This window comes from Nicotiana tabacum, chromosome 21 (assembly GCF_000715075.1).
Source record: "Nicotiana tabacum cultivar K326 chromosome 21, ASM71507v2, whole genome shotgun sequence".
Classification (NCBI taxonomy): domain Eukaryota; kingdom Viridiplantae; phylum Streptophyta; class Magnoliopsida; order Solanales; family Solanaceae; genus Nicotiana; species Nicotiana tabacum.
Genome location: NC_134100.1, coordinates 12,619,050 through 12,644,561, shown reverse-complemented (window position 1 = coordinate 12,644,561; position 25,512 = coordinate 12,619,050). Strand labels below are relative to the sequence as shown.

The 25,512-nt window shown below is 36.3% G+C and overlaps 2 protein-coding genes and 1 pseudogene across 2 annotated transcripts; 1 reads left to right on the top strand and 2 right to left on the bottom strand.

Moving 5' to 3' along the window:
* Positions 1–959: 959 nt before the first annotated feature.
* LOC107791896 (chlorophyll a-b binding protein 7, chloroplastic) lies at positions 960–1,940 on the bottom strand. The gene has a single exon (XM_016614043.2). It carries the CDS (start codon positions 1,857–1,859, stop codon positions 1,056–1,058), a length of 804 nt encoding a protein of 267 aa, XP_016469529.1. The 5' UTR covers positions 1,860–1,940; the 3' UTR covers positions 960–1,055.
* Positions 1,941–3,870: 1,930 nt separating this feature from the next.
* LOC107791894 (3-hydroxy-3-methylglutaryl-coenzyme A reductase 2-like) lies at positions 3,871–12,865 on the top strand (annotated as a pseudogene).
* Positions 12,866–14,519: 1,654 nt separating this feature from the next.
* Positions 14,520–14,921, bottom strand: LOC107791895 (chlorophyll a-b binding protein of LHCII type 1-like). The gene has a single exon (XM_016614042.2). The coding sequence runs from the start codon at positions 14,919–14,921 to the stop codon at positions 14,520–14,522; it is 402 nt and encodes a 133-aa protein (XP_016469528.1).
* Between the last annotated feature and the right edge of the window lie 10,591 nt (positions 14,922–25,512).

The window sequence follows — 25,512 nt, the reverse complement described above, 5'->3', positions numbered from 1 at the left end:
GACTCAACCGCAGTATTAGATTCAACATGGCTCGAGAGTTGGAGATTGACATCCCAGCATGTAGTGGAGATCGCTAGGAGATTGGAGGGTATGTGGACCCGGAGAGAGAGGAGAGGGAGGCCAAGAGGCCTCGAGATTCTAGCACATATAGTGGTGCCCGTGCCCCAGTTGCAGCCCGTCATGGTAAAGGATATGTGCGCCGCCCTGTTCATTCAGCACTTCCAGCTTCCAACGGTATTCCGGCTACTCCCAGGCCTCAGGTTGCCCATTATGCACCGCCACTGTGTAGTGCACCTACTGCACGGGGTGCTTTCTGCGGTCAGTCCAGCCAACCGGGCCCGAGCCAGTTCTAGCATCCATGTCCTCCGAGAGCTTATTTTGAGTGTGGTGACACTCGTCATATGGTGAGGGACTGTCCCAGACTCAATAGGGGTGCACCTCCACATACTACTCAGGCCCCACGTATTCCATAGGGCCCTTAGGTTTCGCAGGCCGTGGTTACGGCACTAGTTTCCACTCCACCTGCACAACCAGCTAGAGATGGAGGTCGGGCAGGTAGAGGTCTCCCTAGAGGGGAGGCCAAGCCAAATGTTATGCTCTTCAGACTAGGACGGAGGCAGTTGCATGCGACTCAGTTATCACATGTAATATTCCAGTTTGTCATAGAGATGTATCAGTCTTATTTGATCCAGGCTCCACTTATTCCTATGCATCATCTTACTTTGCTCCATATTTGGGTGTATCCATATATCTCGAAGAAAATCATTAGCCTCTCTTTTCAATTTTAATATCGGTTTCCTCTGCTCTGCAAGCTGTTGTTTGAAACTTTGAACGCTTTGTTGTTACTACTAATATATTTGTTTAGTACCTCAGAAATGCCACGTTCCCTATTTACCCCATTTTTTTAACTTGTACTTAATTTATGGATAGCACAGAAAATGTAACTGAGAACTAACCAATTGAACAAAATTCTTATATAATCTCCAGTAATTTACATCAATTTCACAAGGACATCAGACAATCTGATACTAAAAGAGACTCTTCTTTTAAGAACTTTACTTTCCGGGGACAAAGTTTGTGGCATAGGCCCAGGCGTTGTTGTTAACGGGGTCAGCAAGGTGATCAACAAGGTTATCTAATGGACCTTTTCCAGTGACAATAGCTTGAACGAAGAATCCGAACATGGAGAACATAGCAAGCCTACCGTTTTTAATCTCCTTTACCTTGAGCTCAGCAAAAGCCTCTGGGTCATCAGCAAGACCTAATGGGTCAAAGCTACCACCGGGGTAGAGTGGGTCGGTAACCTCACCAAGAGGTCCACCAGCAACACGGTAACCCTCAATAGCTCCCATCAACACAACTTGGCAAGCCCAAATGGCCAAGATGCTTTGTGCATGGACCAAACTTGGGTTGCCCAAGTAGTCAAGTCCACCCTCGCTGAAAATTTGAGATCCAGCCTTGAACCAGACAGCTTCACCGAACTTGACACCATTACGAGCCAAGAGTTCGGGGAAGACACAACCGAGAGCTCCAAGCATAGCCCATCTACAGTGAATCACCTCTAGCTCACGGTTCTTAGCAAAAGTTTCTGGATCAGCTGAAAGTCCAGCAGTGTCCCACCCATAATCACCAGGGAACTCACCAGTCAAGTAACTTGGTGCTTCACCAGAGAATGGGCCCAAGTACTTGACACGATCAGGACCATACCATGGGCTACCAGAAGAGACTGGCTTCGCCTTGGTAACAGTCTTTCTCATTATAGCTTTTCCATTTCCAGTGATCTCAGAGGAAGATGGTGAGAGTTTCACTGCATTTCCAGCAAAAGAAGGGGAAGAGAGAGCCATTGTAGAGGCAGTCATTGTTGTAGAAGTAAAATGAAAAAACTCTTGAATGAAGCTATACTACACAAAGAATACTTGATTTTTGGCTTGAGTTTCATGGTCTTGCACCAAATGTATTTAAATGACTCCAAAACACTTAAGTCATTATCTTAGAATATCATTATCTGTTTTCTCATTGGAAGATAACAATTTGTTTAACGTTTGCATTCTTGTCCATTTGTCAAAGTTCAACAACATGAGTAGATATATTTAGATACATTATTATGTCTAGAAAATCTAACTCAATGTTGATTTCCTCTCGTAAAGCAATACAGAGTTGCCACGTGTGATAGTGGATTATTGCAAAATCCAGTTGACCAAGAGCATAAGAGTAAGTCATGGCCATGCAATAGTTCACACACACCTGTTTTTTCTGGCCTATCAAATATTAGTGGTGTATATACCTCTTCTTCACAATGAGACAAATAATAATATAATAATAATAATAATAATAATAATAATAATAATAATAATAATAATAATTTTATATTATGACCTTACCCCTACCCTGGGTAGAGAGACTGTTTCCAAATAGACCCCCGCAATCCTTCCCTCCAAGAACTTCCCACCTTGCTCTTGGGGAGACTCGAACTCACAACCTTTTGGTTGGAAGTGGAGGTTGCTTACCATCAGAGAATACCAAACTTAAATGTATGTTAATTTCTCTCGTGAAGGGGATACATTAAGAGGAGGAAATTTTAGTTTACAAGGAAGCCATACACTAAGGTTAAGTAGCAATAATTTCTATAACTAGAATTATAATTTTATAGGTTCTGGATTTAGAACGCCGATTTAAAGTGTTAATAATTGTGTTTTAAATTTAATATGTGTACTTATTTAATGAATTTTCTAATATAAATACGTTGTTTGAGCAAAAATTACTGTGTTCGGCTAACACGTTTCCTGCTTCTATCTTCGCCCCTAATAAGCACGCGTTCGGACAAGCTTTTACACGCTGCTTATTTTAAAAAGTGCTATTCGCCAAAAGTGCTTTTTAAAAAAGAATTTTAATGGTGTAATAGCTTGTGTTCAGATAAATATATGAGAAGTGATTTTGTTAGTACTAGAAAAGCAGATTGTGTTTGACTAATCTTTCAAATCTTTTTAAGTATTGAATTACGAAAAAGGGACACACACAAATTTACTTTAGAATTACTAGTATTTAAAAAGAAAATATTCTCAATTATTTATTATTAGAGAGTTTAATTACTTTTAATATTATTTAATTAAAATTTTTCTATAATTTGTTCATGATTTATTTAAAGAAAGAGTTGGAAACATTCGGGTGATTTTCATCTACTACCATTTCTATTATTGGAGTTAGACCTTCCCAAGCATCTTGAATTGGTGCATTAAGATTACACTCATTCTCGATTATCATGTTGTGCAGTATAATACATGTTGTTAATATATCATGTAGCACTTCTTTTCTCCAAAAACGTGCCGGTCATGCAATAATTGCAAAACGAGCTTGCAAAACTCCGAATGCACGTTCAACATCTTTTCGACATGATGTTGAAAAGATGACTCATGAAATATTTCTTCTTTGGCGAACATGGCTCATGAATAGTTTGCACAAGGGTAGACCATTTTGGATATATACCGTCAACTAAATAATAACCCACATCTTATTCTTTTCCTTGAATAACATAATGGGCGGGAGAAGCAATACCTTTTTGAAAACAAATATGATAACTCTAAAATACTGATGTCATTATTGGTGTCGGGCATACCAAAATATGCATGCAATATCCAAAGGTCATAATCAACTACAACTTCAAGAATAATTGTTGGGGATCCATTAAAATCAAGATATTATGAGTATTTATTTTGTAGTTACTTATACTTTATTTGTATATATTTACTTTTTTTTTTTTAATATTTCAGATTACACAAGCAAAAGATTTACTTATGCAAGATCCGAACTTCAAAAAAGGTTTTAAATTTGATCATGTGTGATCTATAATGAAAGATTTTGAGCAGTTTAACGATGGCGATGCTGGAAGAAAAAGGCAAGAAAGTAAGGCTATACGAATATATCATCCTTTGATTCACCCTTTGTATTTTCTCCTAACTTATCATCATTTCATTAAATTTAATTGAGGATGTTGCAGGTGATTCCACATCATCAACAACCTAGTGAGGGAAAGAAATCAAATATGAAGAGAAAAATAGATGAAGAATATATGAAAATGGTCCAATCAGAAAATAGTCGGATTATTGAGGTGATGAAAAATTCAAATGAGACAACAACAAAAAAAAAAAGTTTTGAAGGCAAAAAACGAAATTTTGAGACTACAAGAACATAAAATAAAATTTTACTCAATGATGTGGTTTTTGTTGTCGATCAGAATCGTCGTGAACTTTTGCGACAAAAACAAAAACAAATAATCGATAAAAGAAGTCAACAATTTTCACAGCGACAACCACAACAATCCTCTGCCTCATTCACTCAATCCTTTAATGATTTTGGTGTATCTGGAAACGACTTAGTATTTTTATATTATTTAATGTAGTTTCAATTTTTATGTATTTTTAATTTAATGTATTTTTAATTTAATATATTTTTATTTAATGTATTTTCAATTTTCACATTTCATTTTTGTGATGGTTATATAATTTTTATACAATTATAACTTATAATAAAATTAACTTATAATTTTACATAACTGAAATCCTAATTCCAAAAATATTCTCTTTAAAATCTTATCCTTAAAACTAGAAGTTATTACCTATTGGAATAGCCGGACCGTTGTTACTTGATGGGAGAGAGTATTCTGGTTGCAATGCCATTTATGCTTCTGGTGATACAACTAGTGTTCAAGATGGTATGACTAGATTAACTGTATACAAGGTGAAAGTTCAGGTAACTAATTAACTGTACTACTAAGATTAACTGGTTGTATAACTTTGTTTTTGAGATATTGCAGATCAAGCAGATTTGCCAGATTACAAAACATTCAATGTGCAATAGCTGGAAAGAATTTATTCACAAGGTTTAGTTGTAGCACTGGTGATGCAATGGGAATGAACATGGTTTCCAAAGGGGTACAAAACGTTCTTGATTTCCTTCAGAATGAGTACCCTGAATTTATACATAAGGTTTAGTTGTATCTGGTATATTCCACGTATCCCTTTATTTTAACTTTTTGACCCCCAATATACCTAGTCACCTGCTCAATTATGCATGCACGCTACAAATCAGTATTTTGGAAGAAATTAAAAATAACCAATAAATCTGAACGAAAACACTATTCAAAATCCGGAAAAATACTTCAGCATAATATACTGGAGTTCCTGTATAATATACCGGTCCAGCATAATATGGAGTGTGGAGCACCGGTGCTCCAGTCTCCGGTATATTATACTGGAGCCAGCAAAGTATACCGGTCCAGCATAGTATGCTGGAAGTTCATACTCAGGTGCACCGAACTTCAGTATATTATGATGGACCGGTCTCTGTTGCAGCAAAGTAATGGCTATTTTTCAATGACTTGGCAAACGCGGGCTATTTTTGAATGACTAGTCCGAAAACTGGCTAAACCTTGCTATTTTAACCAGTATTTTAAAAGGCTTTTCTGAGACTCATTCAGGGCTTGCCTTTGGGCTGGACACTTGCAAAATACCACCCGAGAGGCGGACTTATATTTGGAGTAGAAGGGTCATCAGACCCCGTTAACTTCGGCAAAATATTTCTGGATATATATGTGTTTATACGTTAAGAAAAGGTCATGTGTTTTTACTTGGAACCCTCAAGATCAAAAGCCAGATGAGGACACTGGTTGAGCAGTCCGCTCATGTGCCCCCGACACCTTAAAATCCTAGGTCCACCTCTAGTGCGCCCTAAATATGCCTAACGTTCAACACTCGAGATCACTCGCCCAATGTCCCTACGTAAATCATCTGTCAAATTTTCTAATTGGCACTATTAACCCTCAAAATTCTTTAACAAATGATTAAAAGTTTTATTCATCATATTATACTAAAAGTGGGAAGGTTCTATGTCAAAACTTGAATTACTAAACTACCCATCAAAAACTAATTAACCATTTGCCCTTCATCCAAAGGTAGAATTACCTTCCATTTAGTGTTATGGATCATCATTAAACCCTTAATTAAGTTTCTCTCCATTAATCTCAATACGTGAAGAATTTGAGAAGTTACAATAATTGACCAGATTCATATGCATAATTAAAACTTGTAACTGAATAGTCACTTTCTACTGCTACTGTTTAAGAACATAATTATATTGGCAATTCAATGGAAATCGATCAAGTTCCTCTTTTCAAACAAGGATGCCACAATTTAGATTTCTATATGGATAGTCATTTTTACCGGCTACTTTGTATGTAGATATGCTCTATACTCTTTGAGGAAGTTTGAAAATGTTAAACACACGGTACTTTTCTTCATGTATTTCATGATACTTATATAATTTTTTATTTTTATATCAAAGTATGTGGATCCTGTTAAACTTATTTTTCATCATTTTACATGGAAGAAAGTTGTGTTAATTCCACCTTCTTTGTTCCGGGCTCTGCTCTTTATTTTGAAAGCAAGTTATCATCTCTCCTAAATGCATAATTTATTATTCAATTGCCTTCTATAAGTTTTTTTTGTGTGGAAATGATATATGTTAATAAACGAGAATGCTCGATTTGTCCTTTTACATTTTAATTATTTTTTTGGTTGCCCTCCCACTTAATCATGGATTCACTTCAATAATTTAACCCTGCAGGTTCGAATCATGGCTAGAGCAGTGAAGTTGTAGAGGTCTCCGTCCTCCTAATTGTTGATAAAAGGTACTTGGTCAATTTCCTGCAATGTCATCATTAGTCTTTATTCCATTTACTTTAGTTTAATAATTTTTTGAAATATTGTATTGAAAAAAGAAAAAAAATTACACTTGGATGCCTTTAGTTTTTAAAAGTTTTAAGTATGATTGTATAAAATATAGCAAAAGGAATATTAGATTTCACATGTTTCATTAACAATCCATGGAATGACTCCATTTCAATATCAATTTATATTATATGGCTCTAAAGTTACTTCTGGTATGTTATTGATCGTAGATAAGGATAAGTACTAATTAATTTTGTTTTCGAAATCAATTCAATGTCAGAAAATCATTTGTACAATAGCGCTATATGCAAAAGAGAGGATAATAAAAAAATGCCCATAGCTGCAAAAGAAAAAGCAAAGGAAGAACGAGTAGTAAAATAAGCTAGGCTAGAATACACCATAGGGGAGAGTCGTCTCTTGACGATGATGCTAAGATTAATAGCAACAAAGTTGGTAGATTTGTTTCAGAACTGATTAGGGCTTTTTTGGGGTTATTCTCACGCTTGCTTCTTTCTCAACTACAGATTTCGTCCTTTTTAACTTCATTCATCTCCAATCGAAAAATAATACTCCAAAAAGAAAAAGATAGATACAGAACATCTTAGTTGTGAAAGTGGTATTTTATAGTTTGGCACCTTGGGCCTTTGAAACAATCGGATGCAACCAAAGTTGCAATCTTCTTTCACATGTATCATCGATCAAGTGATGCAAATATATACATGAGATTTTTTCCTTCCTATACCATATATGAAACTTTATTACTAAATATGTGCATAGTATCTAAATTACCCGCTTAGTTCACATTTTTCCTACAAATTCTGTACCATTCGTTTATTAGGAATTAATAGGGCAGAATCTTCCCTTAATAACGTGCGAAAAATCAGGAAAGAATCTTGGGATTGATTGATTCCTCAATTTTAGCTCGACAAATTAGGAATAGTCAGCTACTGTTAATAGTTTAAGAGTAAATCAGAATATTCTAAAAAGATTTGGCGTAAATCAGATCAAACCATATTCTTCCAGATATTCCTATTTAGGCGCGCTACAATTATGGAAGTAAATATTCTTCCAGATATTTTCCACCATTGATAGCCATTAAAAAGCTTGAAAGCTTTGAATTCAAATTTGGGGTTTCAAAAATCATTATTTGTTTGGATTGGGTGTTGTTGAAAATAATCGGGAATATGATTTGGAGTTTATATCTCAATTTTGAGGGGTTTTGGTGAAGATTAGACTTGGTTTTGACTGAATTTCAGATTGAAACTCGAAGAAGAAGAAGAAGACATATTGCAGAAATTGTAGATAAATTGTAGGTTAAATTGTAGACCCACTTGTGGGATTATACTGGGTTGTTGTTGTTGTTGTTGTTGTTGTTGTTGTTGTTGTATTCTGATTGTAGATGCTTTATTTTCTATTTTCACAAATAAAAAAACGACTAAAACTTCTACAAATCTTTTGAAAAACGCAATTATGTCAAAAATCTCAATTATGCTACAATTGAATGAGAATTAGGATATTAAAATTCAATGTACCCAGTTTGTAGATAATTTGTAGATTTTCAACATAGATTGTAGTTTAATTGTAGTATAAATATAGTAATTACGTAGATACCCTTACAAATAATATTGCGTTATACGTACTTAAACTGATTTGTAGTACATTTGTAGAATTTCTGTAGAAAATTTGTAGATGAAGAGAAATTTTTTGTAGTCAACATTTTTTCAACATAGATTGTAGATTAGTTGTAGTATAAATATTGTAATTTTGTAGATAATTATGAAAATAATATTGCTTTATACATCCTAAAACTGATGTGTAGTTTATTTGTAGATAAATGTAGGAATTTAATAGATATTATCGTAAAATTAGACTTCCATAGAATTTGAAATATATGTGGCATAGGAATGTAAAAATCTCTTTTATTTATTTCAAATTCTGATCAATCCAACTGTAACTACTTCATATTTTTGCCGTATCAAATGTGTGTATACAGTGTGCGAAATCAAGAAACTCATATTAGAAATAGAAAAAGTAAAACAGAAGTAAAAATAAGAAATATAGAATGGAGAAGTAGAGAACAGAGGAGTTTCCTCGTCGGAAACCGTCAACGGCGGCGAAGATGTATTTAGTTCAAATTCTGATCAATCCAACTGTAACTACAATTTATCTACAATTTATGCAATATGTCTTCTTCTTCTTCTTCTTCTTCTTCTTCTTCTTCGAGTTTCAATATGAAATTCAGCCAAAACTAATTTTAAATCTTCACCAAAACCCCTCAAAATTGAGATATAAACTCCAAAACATATTCTCAATTATTTACAACAACACCCAATCAAAACAAATAATGATTTTTGAAAATCCAGATTTGAATTCAAAGCTTCAAAGCTTTTTAATGGCTGTCAATGGTGGAATTGCTGCTCTCTTGTCTCTTTGAAGGTTTGTTCTTCTTTATTGAAAAAATTTGAAGCTGAAGGTAAATGTGGGTATGAACTTTGAAGATTTGACTTTAATTTTGATGAACTTTGTTGTTCTTCATTGATGAACTTCAACTGGAGTAAAATGGGGAACCAACTTTGTTGAAGGGTTTCTTCAATTTTCTGTGAATTTAGAGGGAGAATTTGGTTTCACAAGATGGAAAATGGTAAAAAGAACATGGGTATGGGTAAAACGTGGGTGGGACTGAGGGGTTAGGAGAGAGAAACGTGCAGATTCTTTTAATTAAGGAGTAAAAAATGTACAATTAATTATACCCTTAATTAATTATGGTATAGAATTGGTAATTTGGTATACTAAGTGTAATTAAGTCAAACCTTAAACATTGAGGGTAATAAGGTTTCCTATGTGGCATATGAATGTAAAAATTCCTATATACATAGGGTAAGTTGTCTTAGGTTTGCCCCCTAGACTTTAATTGTGGCCATTGCCATTTTTTTGCTAAAATATTGTGTCATGATATCACTTTGTTTTGTAATAGCTCAACTTGGTCATGCTTTTTTACATTCTGCCAACTTTCATGTGTCTGAGTTTAAATATGTTCCCTCAATTTCTTCAAAATTGATATAAGCTTATAAATACTTCTTTAACTTTGAATAATTTTGATAAATTTGTTTTATGGCTAATTCGAAATGTTATCATCTGTCGTTCACATGTTTTGTGTACAAAATAAAATATTATCTAAATACAGTTGTCAACATTTTTTTTAAAAAAAAGGTACTACAACTTCTGCTGATGTAGCAAAAATTGTCCAGCTTTTTCTTTCTTTCCATATTATAATTCAACTTTCCTTATATGAAAATAAAGATTTTTTTTTAAATTTAGCCCAAGAAAATCAACTAAATTTGTGTTTTACAATACATTTATTAATTAAATAAAGAGTAGAGCCAAGCGTCCCTCACTTTTTAGGGCATTCCAGTAATGAAATTAAAAGTGAAATCCCTGTTAAAATTTTAAAGGCAAGAGCCCAAAGAAGATGGCAGCTCAGACGTACACATTATCAAAGATGTATATCGTATTCCTTGATCTTATTACCAATATTAATTTTCGTGAAGTCTAAACTATACAATACATCTTTCTGTAGTGTGTTAAAATTTTGCTTGGTAATATGCCTATTTTAACAGAGTTCCGATGCACCTCTTCTAAAAGAGTCATAATACACCTAGCCTCTTTCTTCTTCATCTATCCATCAAATTTTCTGGGCATCAAAAGTTTAGTACCACTTGAAAGGACACACCAGATACTAGTTTATAGAAATATGAAGGTATAACTCAAATAACGAGTGATGGTATTACTAATTGAGAACCTCATAAAGGTAAATATCATTTGCATATTTCTTCTGAAATTGGAATTTTTTAAACCGTGACAGAAAACTATTCCTGTATTAGGTAGGGGTAAGGTCTGCGTACAAACTATCCTCTCCAGACTCCACCTATTGGGATCAAATTGGATTTGTTGTTGTTGTTGTTGACAGGGAACTATTGCACAGAGAAGAAACCAGCAGCAGTTAATTGATTGAAGAGAGAGGAAAGTCAGTAGTTTGTGAGGCAATCTTAAAGGAAGAGATGGTGAAGAAGGTTTTGAAAACAGAAGTTGCTGCTTTAGTGGAGCTAAACATGCTTAAAAACCTCACTAGTTTCGCCATGGCTGGCGCGCTTGGCGGCTTCAACGCGCACGCTAGCAATATTGTCTCAGCTGTATATATAGCCACTGGTCAGGATCCTGCTCAAACTACTCTGATGGTAAGTAACCCCACTTCCAATCGAGAGGTTGTGAGTTCGAGTCTCCCCAAGAGTAAGGTGGGAAGTTCTTGGAGGGAAGGATGCCGGGGGTCTATTTGGAAACAGTCTCTCTACCCTAGGATAGGGGTAAGGTCTGCGTACACACTACCCTCCCCAGACCCCACTAAGTGGGATTATACTGGGTTGTTGTTGTTGTGGTCAGGATCCTGCTCAAAATTTTGAAAGTTCTCATTGTATTACTATGATGGAAGTTGTAATTGATGGCAAGGACCTCCATGTTTCTGTCACCATGCCTTCTGTTGAGGTATGCAATTAACACTAACACACTTGTTCTTATAATCATTGGGTTCAACGGAATGGCCAACATTTTAAACATAGAGCTTAGATATTTAAAAAGAAAGAGAGCATTTTGTTACACTAAGCTTTCGCTATGCACAGGATCCGCGGAAGATTCAGACCATATTCGGTCTGATATACACAAAGTTACCTTGTGCTTCTATAAAAAGTTATTTTAACGACTTGAACCCGCGATCTTCCGATCACTCGACAACAACTTTTACCATCGAGCCAAGCCTTCCCGTTAGAGTTCATATATATAAAGGGAAGCTCGGTGCACGAAGCATCTTGTGTTCATGCAGGGTTCGGAGAAGGGCCGCTCCGCTCCCCAAAAGGATATGATAATGGCAGCCTACCTTGATGCCAAAAAAAAGGTAGCACGGTGCATTTAGCTCCCGCTATGTGCGGTATGATGATGACAGCATACTCTGATGCAAAACATAATAAAAAAAGACAATCCGGTGTACTAAGCTCCCGCTATGCATGAGATCCGGGGAAGGATCGGATCACAGGGGTCTATTTCGACCCCAAACTTTTGCAAGTGAGGATTCTAAAAAATCATTTAATGAGTTTTACACTTTGTTAAATACTACTACTAGAAAGTGTTTGTTTCTTGTTGTACTTATTATCTATACTATTGTGATACAGGTGGGTACAGTAGGAGGTGGAACACAACTTGCATCTCAATCAGCTTGCTTAAACTTATTAGGAGTGAAAGGTGCAAACAGAGAGGCACCAAGGTCAAATGCAAGGCTTTTGGCCACAACAGTAGCAGGTTCAGTTCTTGCTGATGAGCTATCTCTCATGTCAGCTATCTCAGCTGGGCAGCTAGTTAAGAGCCACATGAAATACAATAGATCAACCAAAGATGTCAGAAAGAAATCTTGGATTAGAGGTGGACCAGGATTCGACGGTCGTAGGGCACCATGACATTCAATATAAATTTATCAATGCCCATAAAGATTGCTATGAGTACCTTTACTAATATCTAACTATTTCTTGAAGACATTTGCAGGTATATATGAAGTTTTTTCCGAAGTTTTCGGCTACCGTTGACCACTCAACTTATAGTGTGTGTCCGCCTCAGCTCCTAATGAAGAAGGCAAGACAACTAATTCTACCCACTTTGTCTCTAAAACTGTTCACATTGTTCCCAACTCTCTGGAAGTATCAGCGGTAGCAGAGGCAGGATTTTCATCAAGGGGTTCAATATCTTCTGTGGATATATGTGAAAAAATTTGACATTATATATACAGTGTAATTTTCTACACCGCATCCGAATATCACTACCATCTTTAAATTAAAGGATTACTATGATGACCAAAAATAGGAACAACATTTTCGTATTAGAGGGAAGGTAGGTAGTGGAAGAAATAAAAAAAAGTCAATGTATGTAACATCAGGAGGGTTGGGAAAACTTTCCAGACAATGTAATCTGTATGCTGTGTTGTATCCATGTGAAGGGGGTAAGGTAAAGTATTCTTTTCTGTCTGAGGGAAGTAATCTGCAAATATTTTGATAAGATATGTGGGAAGAAAGTAGTTGGTATCATTGAATTTCAATGTGCCAAGGTGGATGACATTACCTTTTCTTTTGTATTATCTTTTATTTGTTTGTTAATTTGTCATTAGTTTGTAACTTAGGGTGAAATGACATCTCAAGACTGATATTATTTTGATCTGCTGCAAGTGTTCTAATTTTTCCTTTTGATAACAAATTATATATTTGGATCAATTATTGTATCCACTGACATGTTCATAGTCTCATAACGAGTTTAAGTTTTATACACTGTTGACAAGTTATACATTGACATGAAAGCTGCTTGGTTAACTGATTTGGTAAATAAGATGAACGAGCGATCCTCCAACTGTTTTTGGGAAATGCTTGAGCATTTACCAACAATTAAATCGACATACACTAACCTATTTTTACCAGCAATTTGCTTTATTGCTGGCTGGTCGGCTGGTCCTAGAGTATGAGACAGACTTTTGAGCTACCTCAAGAAGGTGAACCATTTCTTTTTGCTAGAGGAGACACGTTCGCTCTTTCATGCGCTAAATTGTACAGTTTGCAGAAGTTGTCTTTGTTGCCCGGATAATTACTCAATAAAGGATTAAGATATTCCACCAGCTATAATTTTGTTCTGGCTGTTAAGTTTGTGAACTGCTCTGATACCATCAAAAACATTATTTACTGTTTTTGAGATTACGTTACAGCCTCTGACAAAGTCTGCATACACACTATCCTCCTCATACCTCACTTGTGGATTACACTGGGTATATTGTTGCATCTGACAAATAGTGATTTCCCAATCTCTCATGTTTGAACCACAATTTTGATAAATGGCAGCTCCTTTAAAGGGAAGCATGCCGAACTCTCGTCTGATTTGTTTGATTTCCAAGAACACACTATGCTCAAGTGACCACCTTATAGTCTATTTAGTTATTTAAAGTTTCAAGTCATTTTGTGATGATTGTATACTTACTACAACAACAACATACCCAGTATAATCTCACATAGTGGGGTTTAGGGAGGGTAATGTGTACGTAGACCTTACCCCTGCCTCGTGGAGATAAAGAGGCTATTTCCAATAGACCCTCGGCTTAGTAAAGCATAAGTACAACAGTAATAAAAAGAAAACGGCCAGAAACGAAGATTGTATACTTGAAGGTACAAAAATGCATGGTCTCACTCCAACAAGTTAGAAATTGGAACATTTTGACACATTCTTCCAAGAGGCTTTAGGAGAAAATGATTTATGACCAGTTACAATTTGAATAAAATATCCTATTAATATCTCTTTTATATTTTATTTGCTGATTTTGTGTTATTTTTTCCTGATCTTTTGTGAAAAAGAGTCATACAACTAAGATAACGTTTGTAATGGACCACAACCAAATCTTCCATATTTCAGCTCTTTTTGGTCTGCTAAAATATGAACCAAAATCGACACAACTACTATATCAGTGATGATGATAATATTGCTGGGCAGTTGTTTCTTTAAACCTTAATTTGGGGAAAGGATGAGGCAAGAACATAGTTGTATATAAGAAGTGTTCCCTATGTACCCCATTGTTAACTTGTACTTAATTTATGGATAGCACAGAAAATGCAACTGAGAACTAACCAGTTGAACAAAATTCGTATATAATCTCCAGTAATTAACAACAGTTTCACAAGGACATCAGACAATCTGATACTAAAAGAGACTCTTCTTTTAAGAACTTTACTTTCCGGGGACAAAGTTTGTGGCATAGGCCCAGGCATTGTTGTTAACAGGGTCAGCAAGGTGATCAACAAGGTTCTCTAATGGACCTTTTCCAGTGACAATAGCTTGAACGAAGAATCCGAACATGGAGAACATAGCAAGTCTACCGTTTTTAATCTCCTTTACCTTGAGCTCAGCAAAAGCCTCTGGGTCATCAGCAAGACCTAATGGGTCAAAGCTACTACCGGGGTAGAGTGGGTCGGTAACCTCACCAAGAGGTCCACCAGCAACACGGTAACCCTCAATAGCTCCCATCAACACAACTTGGCAAGCCCAAATAGCCAAGATGCTTTGTGCATGGACCAAACTTGGGTTGCCCAAGTAGTCAAGTCCACCCTCGCTGAAAAGAGGCATTTGCATTTATACCCGCTTTTTGGGTCACGTTTTAACTTGTGCTCATTTTGCAAAAATAAAATTGCAAGCGTACCCGCTTTTTCGCATAACTTCAGCATACGGGGCTGAATAACAAATGCAATCACGCAAAACTTCAGCATTCTAGTAGACGAGCCTGAAGTAGCAAGTGTGCTGAATCAAGTGTGCTGAAGTTTTTGTTTGTAATTGCTGAACTTAAGCATAGTAGCTGAAGTTTTGTTCTCTATTTGCTGAAGTTTTTGTTTGAAATTGTTGAACTTAAGCATAGTAGCTAAGGTTTTGTTCTCTATTTGCTGAAGTTTTTGTTTGTAATTGCACTAAATAAGCTGAAGTTTTTTTGTCCTGAATTCATTAGTTTTGTCATAAGCTTTTTTTAAAAACTTCAGCAGAAGATGCTGAAGTTATTTAGTTCATTTATAAAAACTTCAGCACTAAATAAGCTGAAGTTTTTTTTAGTCCTGGATAAGCTTTTTCAAAAACTTTAGCACTAAAAGCTGAACTTTTTTTGTCCTGGATCCATTAGTTTTGTCATAAAGCTTTTTCAAAAACTTCAGCAGAAGATGCTGAAATTATTTAGTTCATTTGTAAAAACTTCAACACTATATAAGTTGAAGTTTTTGAAAAAGCTTTCTAACATACTAGATAAATAATCAGATTGCCAACAATATTTAAATCATAAATTTTGGAAACAATAAACGTGAAAAGAACAGAATTATCATTGTATACTAACTTACGTACGTAGAAATATCCGCTAATTATTGTCTACTAACTTACGTAATTATTTATAATTTATTTTTAAATAATCTGATAAATATATTTATGACAATCATCCCACGAACTGAAGTTTCATAGCAGCACCAACAACAACAACAACATAAGAAGAAGAAGAAGAAGAAGAAGAAGAAGAAGAAGAAGAAGAAGAAGAAGAAGAAGAAGAAAACGAAGGAGGAGGAGAAAGGGGGCTGAAGTTGTTTAAAAAGTGGGTACAAGTTAAAACATTTAAAAAAAATGGGTATAGGTTAAATTGAGGCGACCAAATAAGACACCCCGTGCAATTTTTACATAAGAAAATACATTTTAAAATATTGGTCAAAATTTATATAATTTGAATTTGAAAAGCAAAAATATTTACATAAACTGAAACGGAGGAAGCAGCTGTTTTTGTTTGAGAAGCTCGCCAACAACCAAAAAAATGTCTTTTCTACACAAAAATACTTTTCATATTTGCTAAACACCACAATTCAAAAAAAAAAGAGTAATTTTTTAAAAAGAATACATTTAAATATATGTCGTTGGTCGAATACATTTAACATTTTAGTGAGGCAGTTAAATGCTTGTCGAATACATACAACTTTTAAAATATAATTATTTAAGAATAATAGCAAACAGGAGATATAAACATATGCTAAAGATGTTAAAAATGTTAAACCTCAACATTATCCCCGACAGTTATGTCAATACCATCATCACATCTCCCTATGAGTTCCTTTCTCTGGTGTAAATATTCATTTTGCTGATTGTGTTGAAGATGGTTAGAAAGCATCTTAAAGTTATCATTGATCAATGTTCTCAGAGACTTGAACTCGCCATAACCTTAACACGACAGAAATAATTAGAAGATTGCGCCAAAAATATATGAATGTTAAGCACTAAACTGTAATGTTTAATATGTGGATAAATACTCACATATTCTTTGAATGAATTTAGGTCTTTCCTCAAAGAAGATACTTCATCATTTTTGAAATCTGCCAGCTGGCTGTGATGCAAAACATTCTGTCCAAATTCGGATACACAAACAAGAGGAAATGGATTGATACTCTGTATTTGAGGGATGCCTTTCGTGTTCCTTGCGCTTTTTATGGGGCGGTGATGAAGATGGACCAACACTTGTAACATGTTTCTTCTTACATTGAAGATCAGGTGTAGAAGAAAAGTCATCCGAATCCTCTCCCGACTTGTCTAAATGAGCAGGAGTAGGACTGTTCTCAACATCAATGACTACGGGAGGAATCTGAACAACGGCAAGCTCTATATCGGTTGGATGGATGTCCTTGTAAACAATCTGAAAAACGAAATACAATTAAAGTCTTACTACAATCATACACATGCAGATCTGGAATCAAACTGTAATTTGTATTGAAATTAAGGCAACACTAATGATTGGGAAATTATATGCAATTGTATGAAGAATTAATAATAGAATCTACAACAACTGTATACTGCTGCATGCATCTGAATGAAAATGTATGCAATATCTGTATGCAAATGTATGCAGCATTTGTATGCATCTAAATGCAATTGTATACTGCTGTATGCATCTAAATGCAGTATCCTGCATGCAAATGTATGCAACATCTGTATGCATTTGTATGCAAGTGTATACTATTGTATGCACCTGAATGCAAATATATGTAGTATCCTGTATGCAACATCTGTATGCATTTGTATGCAAGTGTATGCAGCATCTGTATGCAACTGTACACTTCTATATGCAAATGTATGCAGAATTAATGATCAATAAAATCTAAACTAGCCACGATACAAATTGTATATTACCATGTTTGCCTTGTCATTGAACATGTCATTCATCAGATAAGCAAAGTTTGGCTGATTTCGGTGGTTCTCCAATTGAGTATTCTGGAGACCATGTTATCAAGTCGGAGTGCAATTTTGGGATCAACATCTGAACAACACTCATAAAACCACACTTGCATAGCTAGGGGCATCCCAGCTATCATGTAATACTTATTCTGAGCATCCATCTTCTTGCTAATCGATTTTGTCAGCATTTCAAATGCTTTTAAACTCCAATGATATTCAGAATAGAGCCCACTCTCTACCAAGTCAAAATGTAGCCTTGGTATGGTTGTGCTGTTCTTCTCGGATGAAAAAATGAAGGTGTGTATGAAATACTACAAACCTATCTTCAAGGCATCACCATCATTGTCGGGACCCCAGTTCTTATCAGCAAAGCATTTCATCAAATGTTTCTTCTTGACAAGATTGGCACCTCCAAAGTAAGTCTCAATAAGCCGGTTAGGAACCTTTTAACTCAACTCAAAATCAACATCATTACCAACACATTTGAGGCTAGTCACAAGCGCAATGTCACGACCCAAAACCCGCTTCGGTCGTGATGGCGCCTCTCGTGAAGACAAGGCCAACCAACAAACCCATATCGCTTTTTCAAAAATAGTTAAACATTAATAAACAGTTTAAATATGATTTAATGATATAATTAACGGAAGCACAACCCGACACAGCCCTAACCGGGGTGTCACAAGTCACAAGCATCTACTAGGGTATAAATACAACTGAAAGCCAGGAGTGTACAAATACAGACTATTGAAATGAGGAGAGAAAAAAGCAGTGCTGCGAACGCCGACAGCTACCTTGCTAAACCCTGATGACTTTGCCTCCGATCAGCCAAAACATACCTGAATCTACACACAAGGTGCAGGGAGTAATGTGAGTACTCCGACTTAGTGAGTAATAATAATAAATAAAGACTGAAGGCAAGAAATCACGCAAAAACACAAGGTATTCCATACTGAAGCAGTAAAATCACTTTAAACAGTAAAGCAGTGAGAAATCAAGTGAAAATCCCTTTTTTCCCAACAAGTAAAGCAAGTAGTTTACAAGTGAGTAACAAAAATGATAGAAATGTAAACAGCCCCTCGGGCAAAACATGTACAACAAACCACCTCTCGGGCATAATATCAACAGAACCAGCCCCTCGGGCTCAATATCAGAACAGTGCCAGCCCCTCGGGCTCAATATCAGAATCAATAACAGCCCCTCGGGCTAAATATCAGAACAGTAACAGCCCCTCGGGCTCAATATCAGATCAGTAACAGCTCCTCGGGCTCACTCTCAGAATAGTATCAGCCCCTCGGGCTACCTCACAATCACTCATATCAGCCCCTCGGGCATAGTATCAATCACTCAGAACAATGGGTACCCGTGCTCACTGTGGGTGTGCAGACTCCGGAGGGGCCCCTTACGGCCCAAGCGCTATATCAATCCACCTCGTGGCATCATCACTCAGCATATCCTCACATCACTCAAGCCACCATGTGGCATATAAAGTATCTCAGGCCCTCGGCCTCATATCACTCGGCCTCACATCACTCAAGTCACCTCGTGGCATAAATAGTATCTCAGGCCCTTGGCCTCATATCACTCAGCATATCCTCACATATGGCCCTCGGCCTCACTCAGTCCGGAAATGATCTTAAGCCCCTCGGGCATTTGTAAAATAGTAGTTCTCAGCCAAAAATACCATTTAGAAATATCATTTGAGTTTTCAAATATGCATAAAAGCGGTTGAGTTTGTAAAACAATAATTATCAACAGGACTGAGTTTAAATATAAATCAAAACAGTGAGGAAATAGTGAAAAATTTCCAAAGGATTCAACTAATTGGCACGAAGCCCAAGTATGGCAATCAGCCCAAATCATGATGATAACAAATAAGTTTCAATCAAATATGCGGTAAAATCATCAATCGGGATGGACCAAGTCACAATCCCCGGTAGTAAAAGACCCCGTGCTCATCATCCAGCGCGTGTCTCACCTCAATATAGCACTACGTGTGCAAATCCGAGGTTTTAAACCCTCAGGACATCATTTACAATCATTACTCACCTCGAACCGGCTAATCCTCTAGCTCGCGATGCCTTTGTCTCTCAAATCGACCTCCGAATGCCTCGAATCTAGCCACAATAATTCGATTCAGTTAATAAAAATTATAGGAATTAATTCCATATGAAATTCTACATTTTCCATTAAAAATCCGAAATTGCACTCAAAATTCGCCCATGGGGCCCATGTCTCGGAACCCGACAAAAACTACGGAATATGAAACCTCATCCAACCACGAGTTCAACCATACCAATTTTACTAAAATCCGACATCAACTCGACCCTCAAATCTTCAAATTAAACTAAGACGGTTTTCAAGATTTTCCCAACTAAAATTACCAATTAAATGCCAAAATTAGTAATAGATTCGGGTAATCTAACCAAAATTAAGTTAAGAACACTTACCCCGTTGTTTTCTCTGAAAATCTCCCAAAAATCGCCTCTCCCCGAGCTCCAATTTGGTAACATTTATGTATACCTTCCACCATCATAAACTGTACGCAGTCACTTAGTCTTCCTGAGTCTGAACTCATACCGCAATATGAATTTTTTTTTACTTCACTCACAACTGGGAAACATGAAAAGATTCTTCACACACCTATAACTCGAGGCTATACCTCGAATAAAGATGGAATTCAAATACCTAATAGTTCTTCTATCCTCCAGCAGACCCTTCTTGTCATTTCCAAATCATATGAATACATCTCGTAGTACTAACATACTCATAACATAGTTACTCAACCGTCACTTCCACTAATAGGGACAATACCGAACATATAAGTTCAAAACACTTGCTCACACAATCAGCACCTCGGTGCTCAAGCCATAGGCAAATATCTGGCCTCAAGTCCTTCAGACTGGCCCAACATCAAGGCACATCGCTCCTCGATCGGGAAATCACAAACCATCAAGGCACATCTGATACTGAGCGCTCATGCACGCATACGAATGCATGGAAGTAATTCAAAGAGTTATATTTCAAGCTGAATCAAAGGATGCACGATAAGAATTCAAGAATGTGAAGTTTTCCTAAAGGTTCTGCAGCCTCTCGAGGATAAATACAGACATCTCCATACCGATCCGCGAGACTCTACTAAACCTGCTCATGACTCGTGAGACCTATGTAACCTAGGCTCTGATACCAACTTTTCACGACCCAAACCCCGCTCCAGTCGTGATGGCTCCTCTCGTGAAGACAAGGCCAGCCAACAAACCCATATCGCCTTTTCAAAAATAGTTAAGCATTAATAAACAGTTTAAATATGATTTAATGATATAATTAACGGAAGCACAACCGTACACAGCCCTAACCAGGGTGTCACAAGTCACGAGCATCTACTAGGGTATAAATACAACTGAAAGCCTGGAGTGTACAAATACAGACTAATGAAATAAGGAGAGAGAAAAACAGTGTTGCGAACGCCGGGAGCTACCTTGCTAAACCCTGATGACTCTGCCTCCGATCAGCCAAAACATACCTGAATCTGCACACAAGGTGCAAGGAGTAATGTGAGTACTCCGACTCAGTGAGTAATAATAATAAATAAAGACTGAAGGCAAGAAATCACGCAAAAACACAAGGTATTCCATACTGAAGTAGTAAAATCACTTTAAACAGTAAAGCAGTGAGAAATCAAGTGAAAATCCCTTTTTTTCCAACAAGTAAAGCAAGTAGTTTTCAAGTGAGTAACAAAAATGATAGAAATATAAACATCCCCTCGGGCAAAACATGTACAACTAACCGCCCTTCGGGCATAATATCAACAGAACCAGCCCCTCGGGCTCAATATCAGAACAGTGCCAGCCCCTCGGGCTCAATATCAGAATCAGTAACAGCCCCTCGGGCTAAATATCAGAACAGTAACAACCCCTCGGGCTCAATATCAGATTAGTAACAGCCCCTCGGGCTTACTCTCAAAATAGTATCAGCCCCTCGGACTACCTCACAATCACTCATATCAGCCCCTCGGGCTACCTCAGGCCCTCGGCCTCATATCACTCGGCCTCACATCACTCAAGCCACCTCGTGGCATAAATAGTATCTCAGGCCCTCGGCCTCATATCACTCAGCATATCCTCACATATGGCCCTCGGCCTCATTCAGTCCGTAAATCATCATAAGCCCCTCAGGCATTTGTAAAACAGTAGTTCTCAGCCAAAAATACCATTTAGAAATATCATTTGAGTTTTCAAATCTGCATAAAAGTGGCTGAGTTTGTATAACAATAATTATCAACAGGACTCAAATAGTGATAAAAATTCCCAAAGGATTCAAATAATTGGCACGAAGCCCAAGTATGGCAATCAGCCCAAATCATGATGATAACAAATAAGTTTCAATCAAATATGCGGTAAAATCATCAATCGAGATGGACCAAGTCACAATCCCCAGTAGTAAAAGACCCCTCGCTCATCATCCAGCACGTGTCTCACCTCAATATAGCACTACGATGTGCAAATCCGGGGTTTCAAACCCTCAGGACATCATTTACAATCATTACTCACCTCGAACCGGCTAATCCTCTAGCTCATGATGCCTTTGTCTCTCAAATCGACCTCCGAATGCCTCGAATCTAGCCACAATAATTCGATTCAGTTAATAAAAATTATAGGAATTAATTCCATATGAAATTCTACATTTTCCATTAAAAATCCGAAATTGCACTCAAAATTCGCCCGTGGGGCCCACGTCTCGGAACCCGACAAAAACTACGGAATATGAAACCTCATCCAACCACGAGTTCAACCATACCAATTTTACTAAAATCCGACATCAACTCGACCCTCGAATCTTCAAATTAAACTAAGAAGGTTTTCAATATTTTTCCCAACTAAAATCACCAATTAAATGCCAAAACTAGTAATAGATTCGGGTAATCTAACCAAAATTAAGTTAAGAACACTTACCCCGTTGTTTTCTCTGAAAATATCCCGAAAATCGTCTCTCCCCGAGCTCCAATTTGGTAAAAATGGAAAATGGGAACATTCTGTCCTGAATTTCCGTGGTTACTGTTCACGCATTTTACTGTTCACGGGTACTGTTCACACGTGCGATAAATGCAGAAACTGCCCAGAAAATTGCAGCAGTTTTTTTTTCCACTAAAAAGGCTCTAACTCCATCATACGAACTCAGAATTCGATGATTCTTGTTCCTATGAGTCACAAATAATAATAGGAACATAGCCCTTCAGTCAAAACTCAATTCGGATCTCATTTACTCAGTTCAATACCCATTTCGCTCGTTAAACAATTAACTCATGTTTCGTATCAAAAACCCAATCGCGACTTGATGAAATTAGATCAACTTTCCAGATCAGTCCTATAATTCATTATCAAAATTCCGGAAGTCTCGAAATTAAATTTTGATCTCTAGAACTAAAAATGGACCTTTGGATCATTACATGCTTATGCTCAAAACGGCAAAATCTTCCAAAAACTCTTCCAAAACATATCCGAGCCTTATGGGACCCCGACCAAATATGCCAATACACCCCATAACATAATTCAAACTTTTTCCAACCTTCGGAATGCTCAAAACAACATTAAAAATCACCCTCGGATTCAAGCCTAAGAATTCCAAAACTTCTGAAATCCCAATTCGATCAAAAAGTCGACCAAACGACGTCCAAATGACCTGAAATTTTGCACACACATCACAAATGACATAACGAAGCTGCAGCAACTCTCGGAATTCCATTTCGACCCTCGGATCAAAATCTCACCTATCAACCGGAATTCGCCAAAATGCATTCCGATCGCGCTCTTAAGTCATAAATCACCCAATGAAGCTATCCAAATCATAAAATTTCTGATCCGAGCTCATATACAAATAAGTCAACTCTTAGTCAAACCTTTCAAATTCAAAGCTTTCAACTGAGACCCTTCCTTCAAATTCATTCCGATTTTTCCTGAAAACCAAAACCAACGACCTACATCAGTCATAATACGTTACACGGGGCAAGTCATGCCCAGGAACTGGCGATCAAAGTGCAAAAGTTCAAAACGACCGGTCGGGTCGTTACACGCAAACTCCCTTAATGTGAAATGTAATAAAGTACCATTGACGTGTATTGCAAATACATTGTTAGGAGTTCCTTCTAACTGGAGAGCCATGAAGCATCTGAAGAGTTGATGTTGGACTTCACAACGCTTCATTTGAAGGAAATTTCCAAAACAAGTATTACACAGTTGTTTGTATTGCTCTGGAGTAAGGTTCTCTTTTAGCTCGGAGACTATGTCAATGTTAGTATATACACTGATATGCGGTGCAAATATTGGCTATTTTTTCACAAAAGGCTTAATTCTCTGCATTTAACAAGAATAAATACATATAAATACAACTGAATACAACGCATATTTCATAGTAAATCTGACATGAATACATATGAATACAACTAAATACACTAACAAGGCTAAATACATATAAAAATAACTGCATACAATACACATGACATAAATATAATCAACATGAATACAACTAAATACAGACAGGAAAATTAAACATTTTAAAACAACAAATAAATACATTGAAATTAGAATAAAAAACAGTGATGGGAACTTTGAAAATCCTTAAAAATACAACTATAAAAATATATCAGAATACATATACATATCTGTATCATTATTTTCTAAAAGTACAAAAATACATTGAATAACCTTTTTGAACAGAAACATTGAACAATGTTATACGTATAAATACAACTGAATACATGAATAATACAAATGAATACATCAGAAAATTACCTTTTCTTCGACTTTATCTGGGCTTTTACTTGCTTCAACCTCCTTCCCCTTGACAGATGAAGCTTCAGAGATATGGATTTTCCTCTTTTCCGGAGTGGCAAGTCTTGTTTCCTTCATTGATTTCTTGACTTGGGTTTCTTTGAAATTTTCATGTCGAGCTTTTGTTATCTTCTCCAATGCCATATTTTTGGCTAAACCTCATCCAATTCCCCTTGAGTGATTTGCAAGGAGAAAGAGGGCCCATCGAAATTGGGAATTTTAGTGGGTATACCTCTAGTAATCAACTTGCGGGGTGTATTCTCAGACATTGTGAGAATACGACTTGAGTACTGTTGATTAGATACAATTTGGTGAGTAGAGATGTTGAGAATAAGCAAAAATAGCGAAAATCAAAAAAAATAATACTTACCACACTAATTATAGAAACAAATCAATAGAATGTAGATGAAATTAGGGTTTACCCGAGATTGGGGAAAGAGGAAGCAGCGTTGTGGGTGAGGAGGATTTTGATTTTAGCACGATTACAGGGAATTTGGAATGAAAAATAGATTGTATCAATTTAGAGAGAGAGGGTGAACTTGTATTGAGAAGTTGTATGAAAAATAGTATCTATGAGAGAGAAAATCTGAGAATGGAGAGAGAGAAATAAAATATAGCGTGTATAATGGCTTAAGTGTAGGATATGCCAAAATTAAAATTTTGCTATAAACCATATAACATATCTATAGGACGTAATTTATTTAAATGATATTTATTTTAAATAAATAGAGGGTTAACCTATTCTATAGGAAGTAAAAATTCTTAAATATTATTGTAGAGTCGGCTGAAGCCCAAAGCTCCTAAGGCAAGGGCTTTAGGCCCCATAAATTTGGAGGCCCTACTTTTTGGTAGTATATAATTTATTTATTTTTTTTAAAGAAAATTGACTATGTAAAGTAAAAAATACAATTGATTTACGACAAATGAAAAAGAACGTTTGCTTCATCATTAATGTACCGTTAGCATATTTTAGGGAATATTAATAGCCATTTTTGGTAAAGATAGTAACCTTTTTAGGATATATTTCTTTTTCCATACTTATACGAGAACAAGTACACCCACATTATTTTACTGAGTCCGAAACCTAAATATTGTGGTTTTGGACTCAAAATACATTTCTAATGCTAAAAAAAGAAGAAGTTACATTTCTATAT

Coding starts and splice junctions, on each gene's coding strand:
- LOC107791895 (XM_016614042.2), bottom strand. CDS start 14,921: ATGCAAATGCCTCTTTTCAGCGAGGGTGGACTTGACTACTTGGGCAAC.
- LOC107791896 (XM_016614043.2), bottom strand. CDS start 1,859: ATGACTGCCTCTACAATGGCTCTCTCTTCCCCTTCTTTTGCTGGAAAT.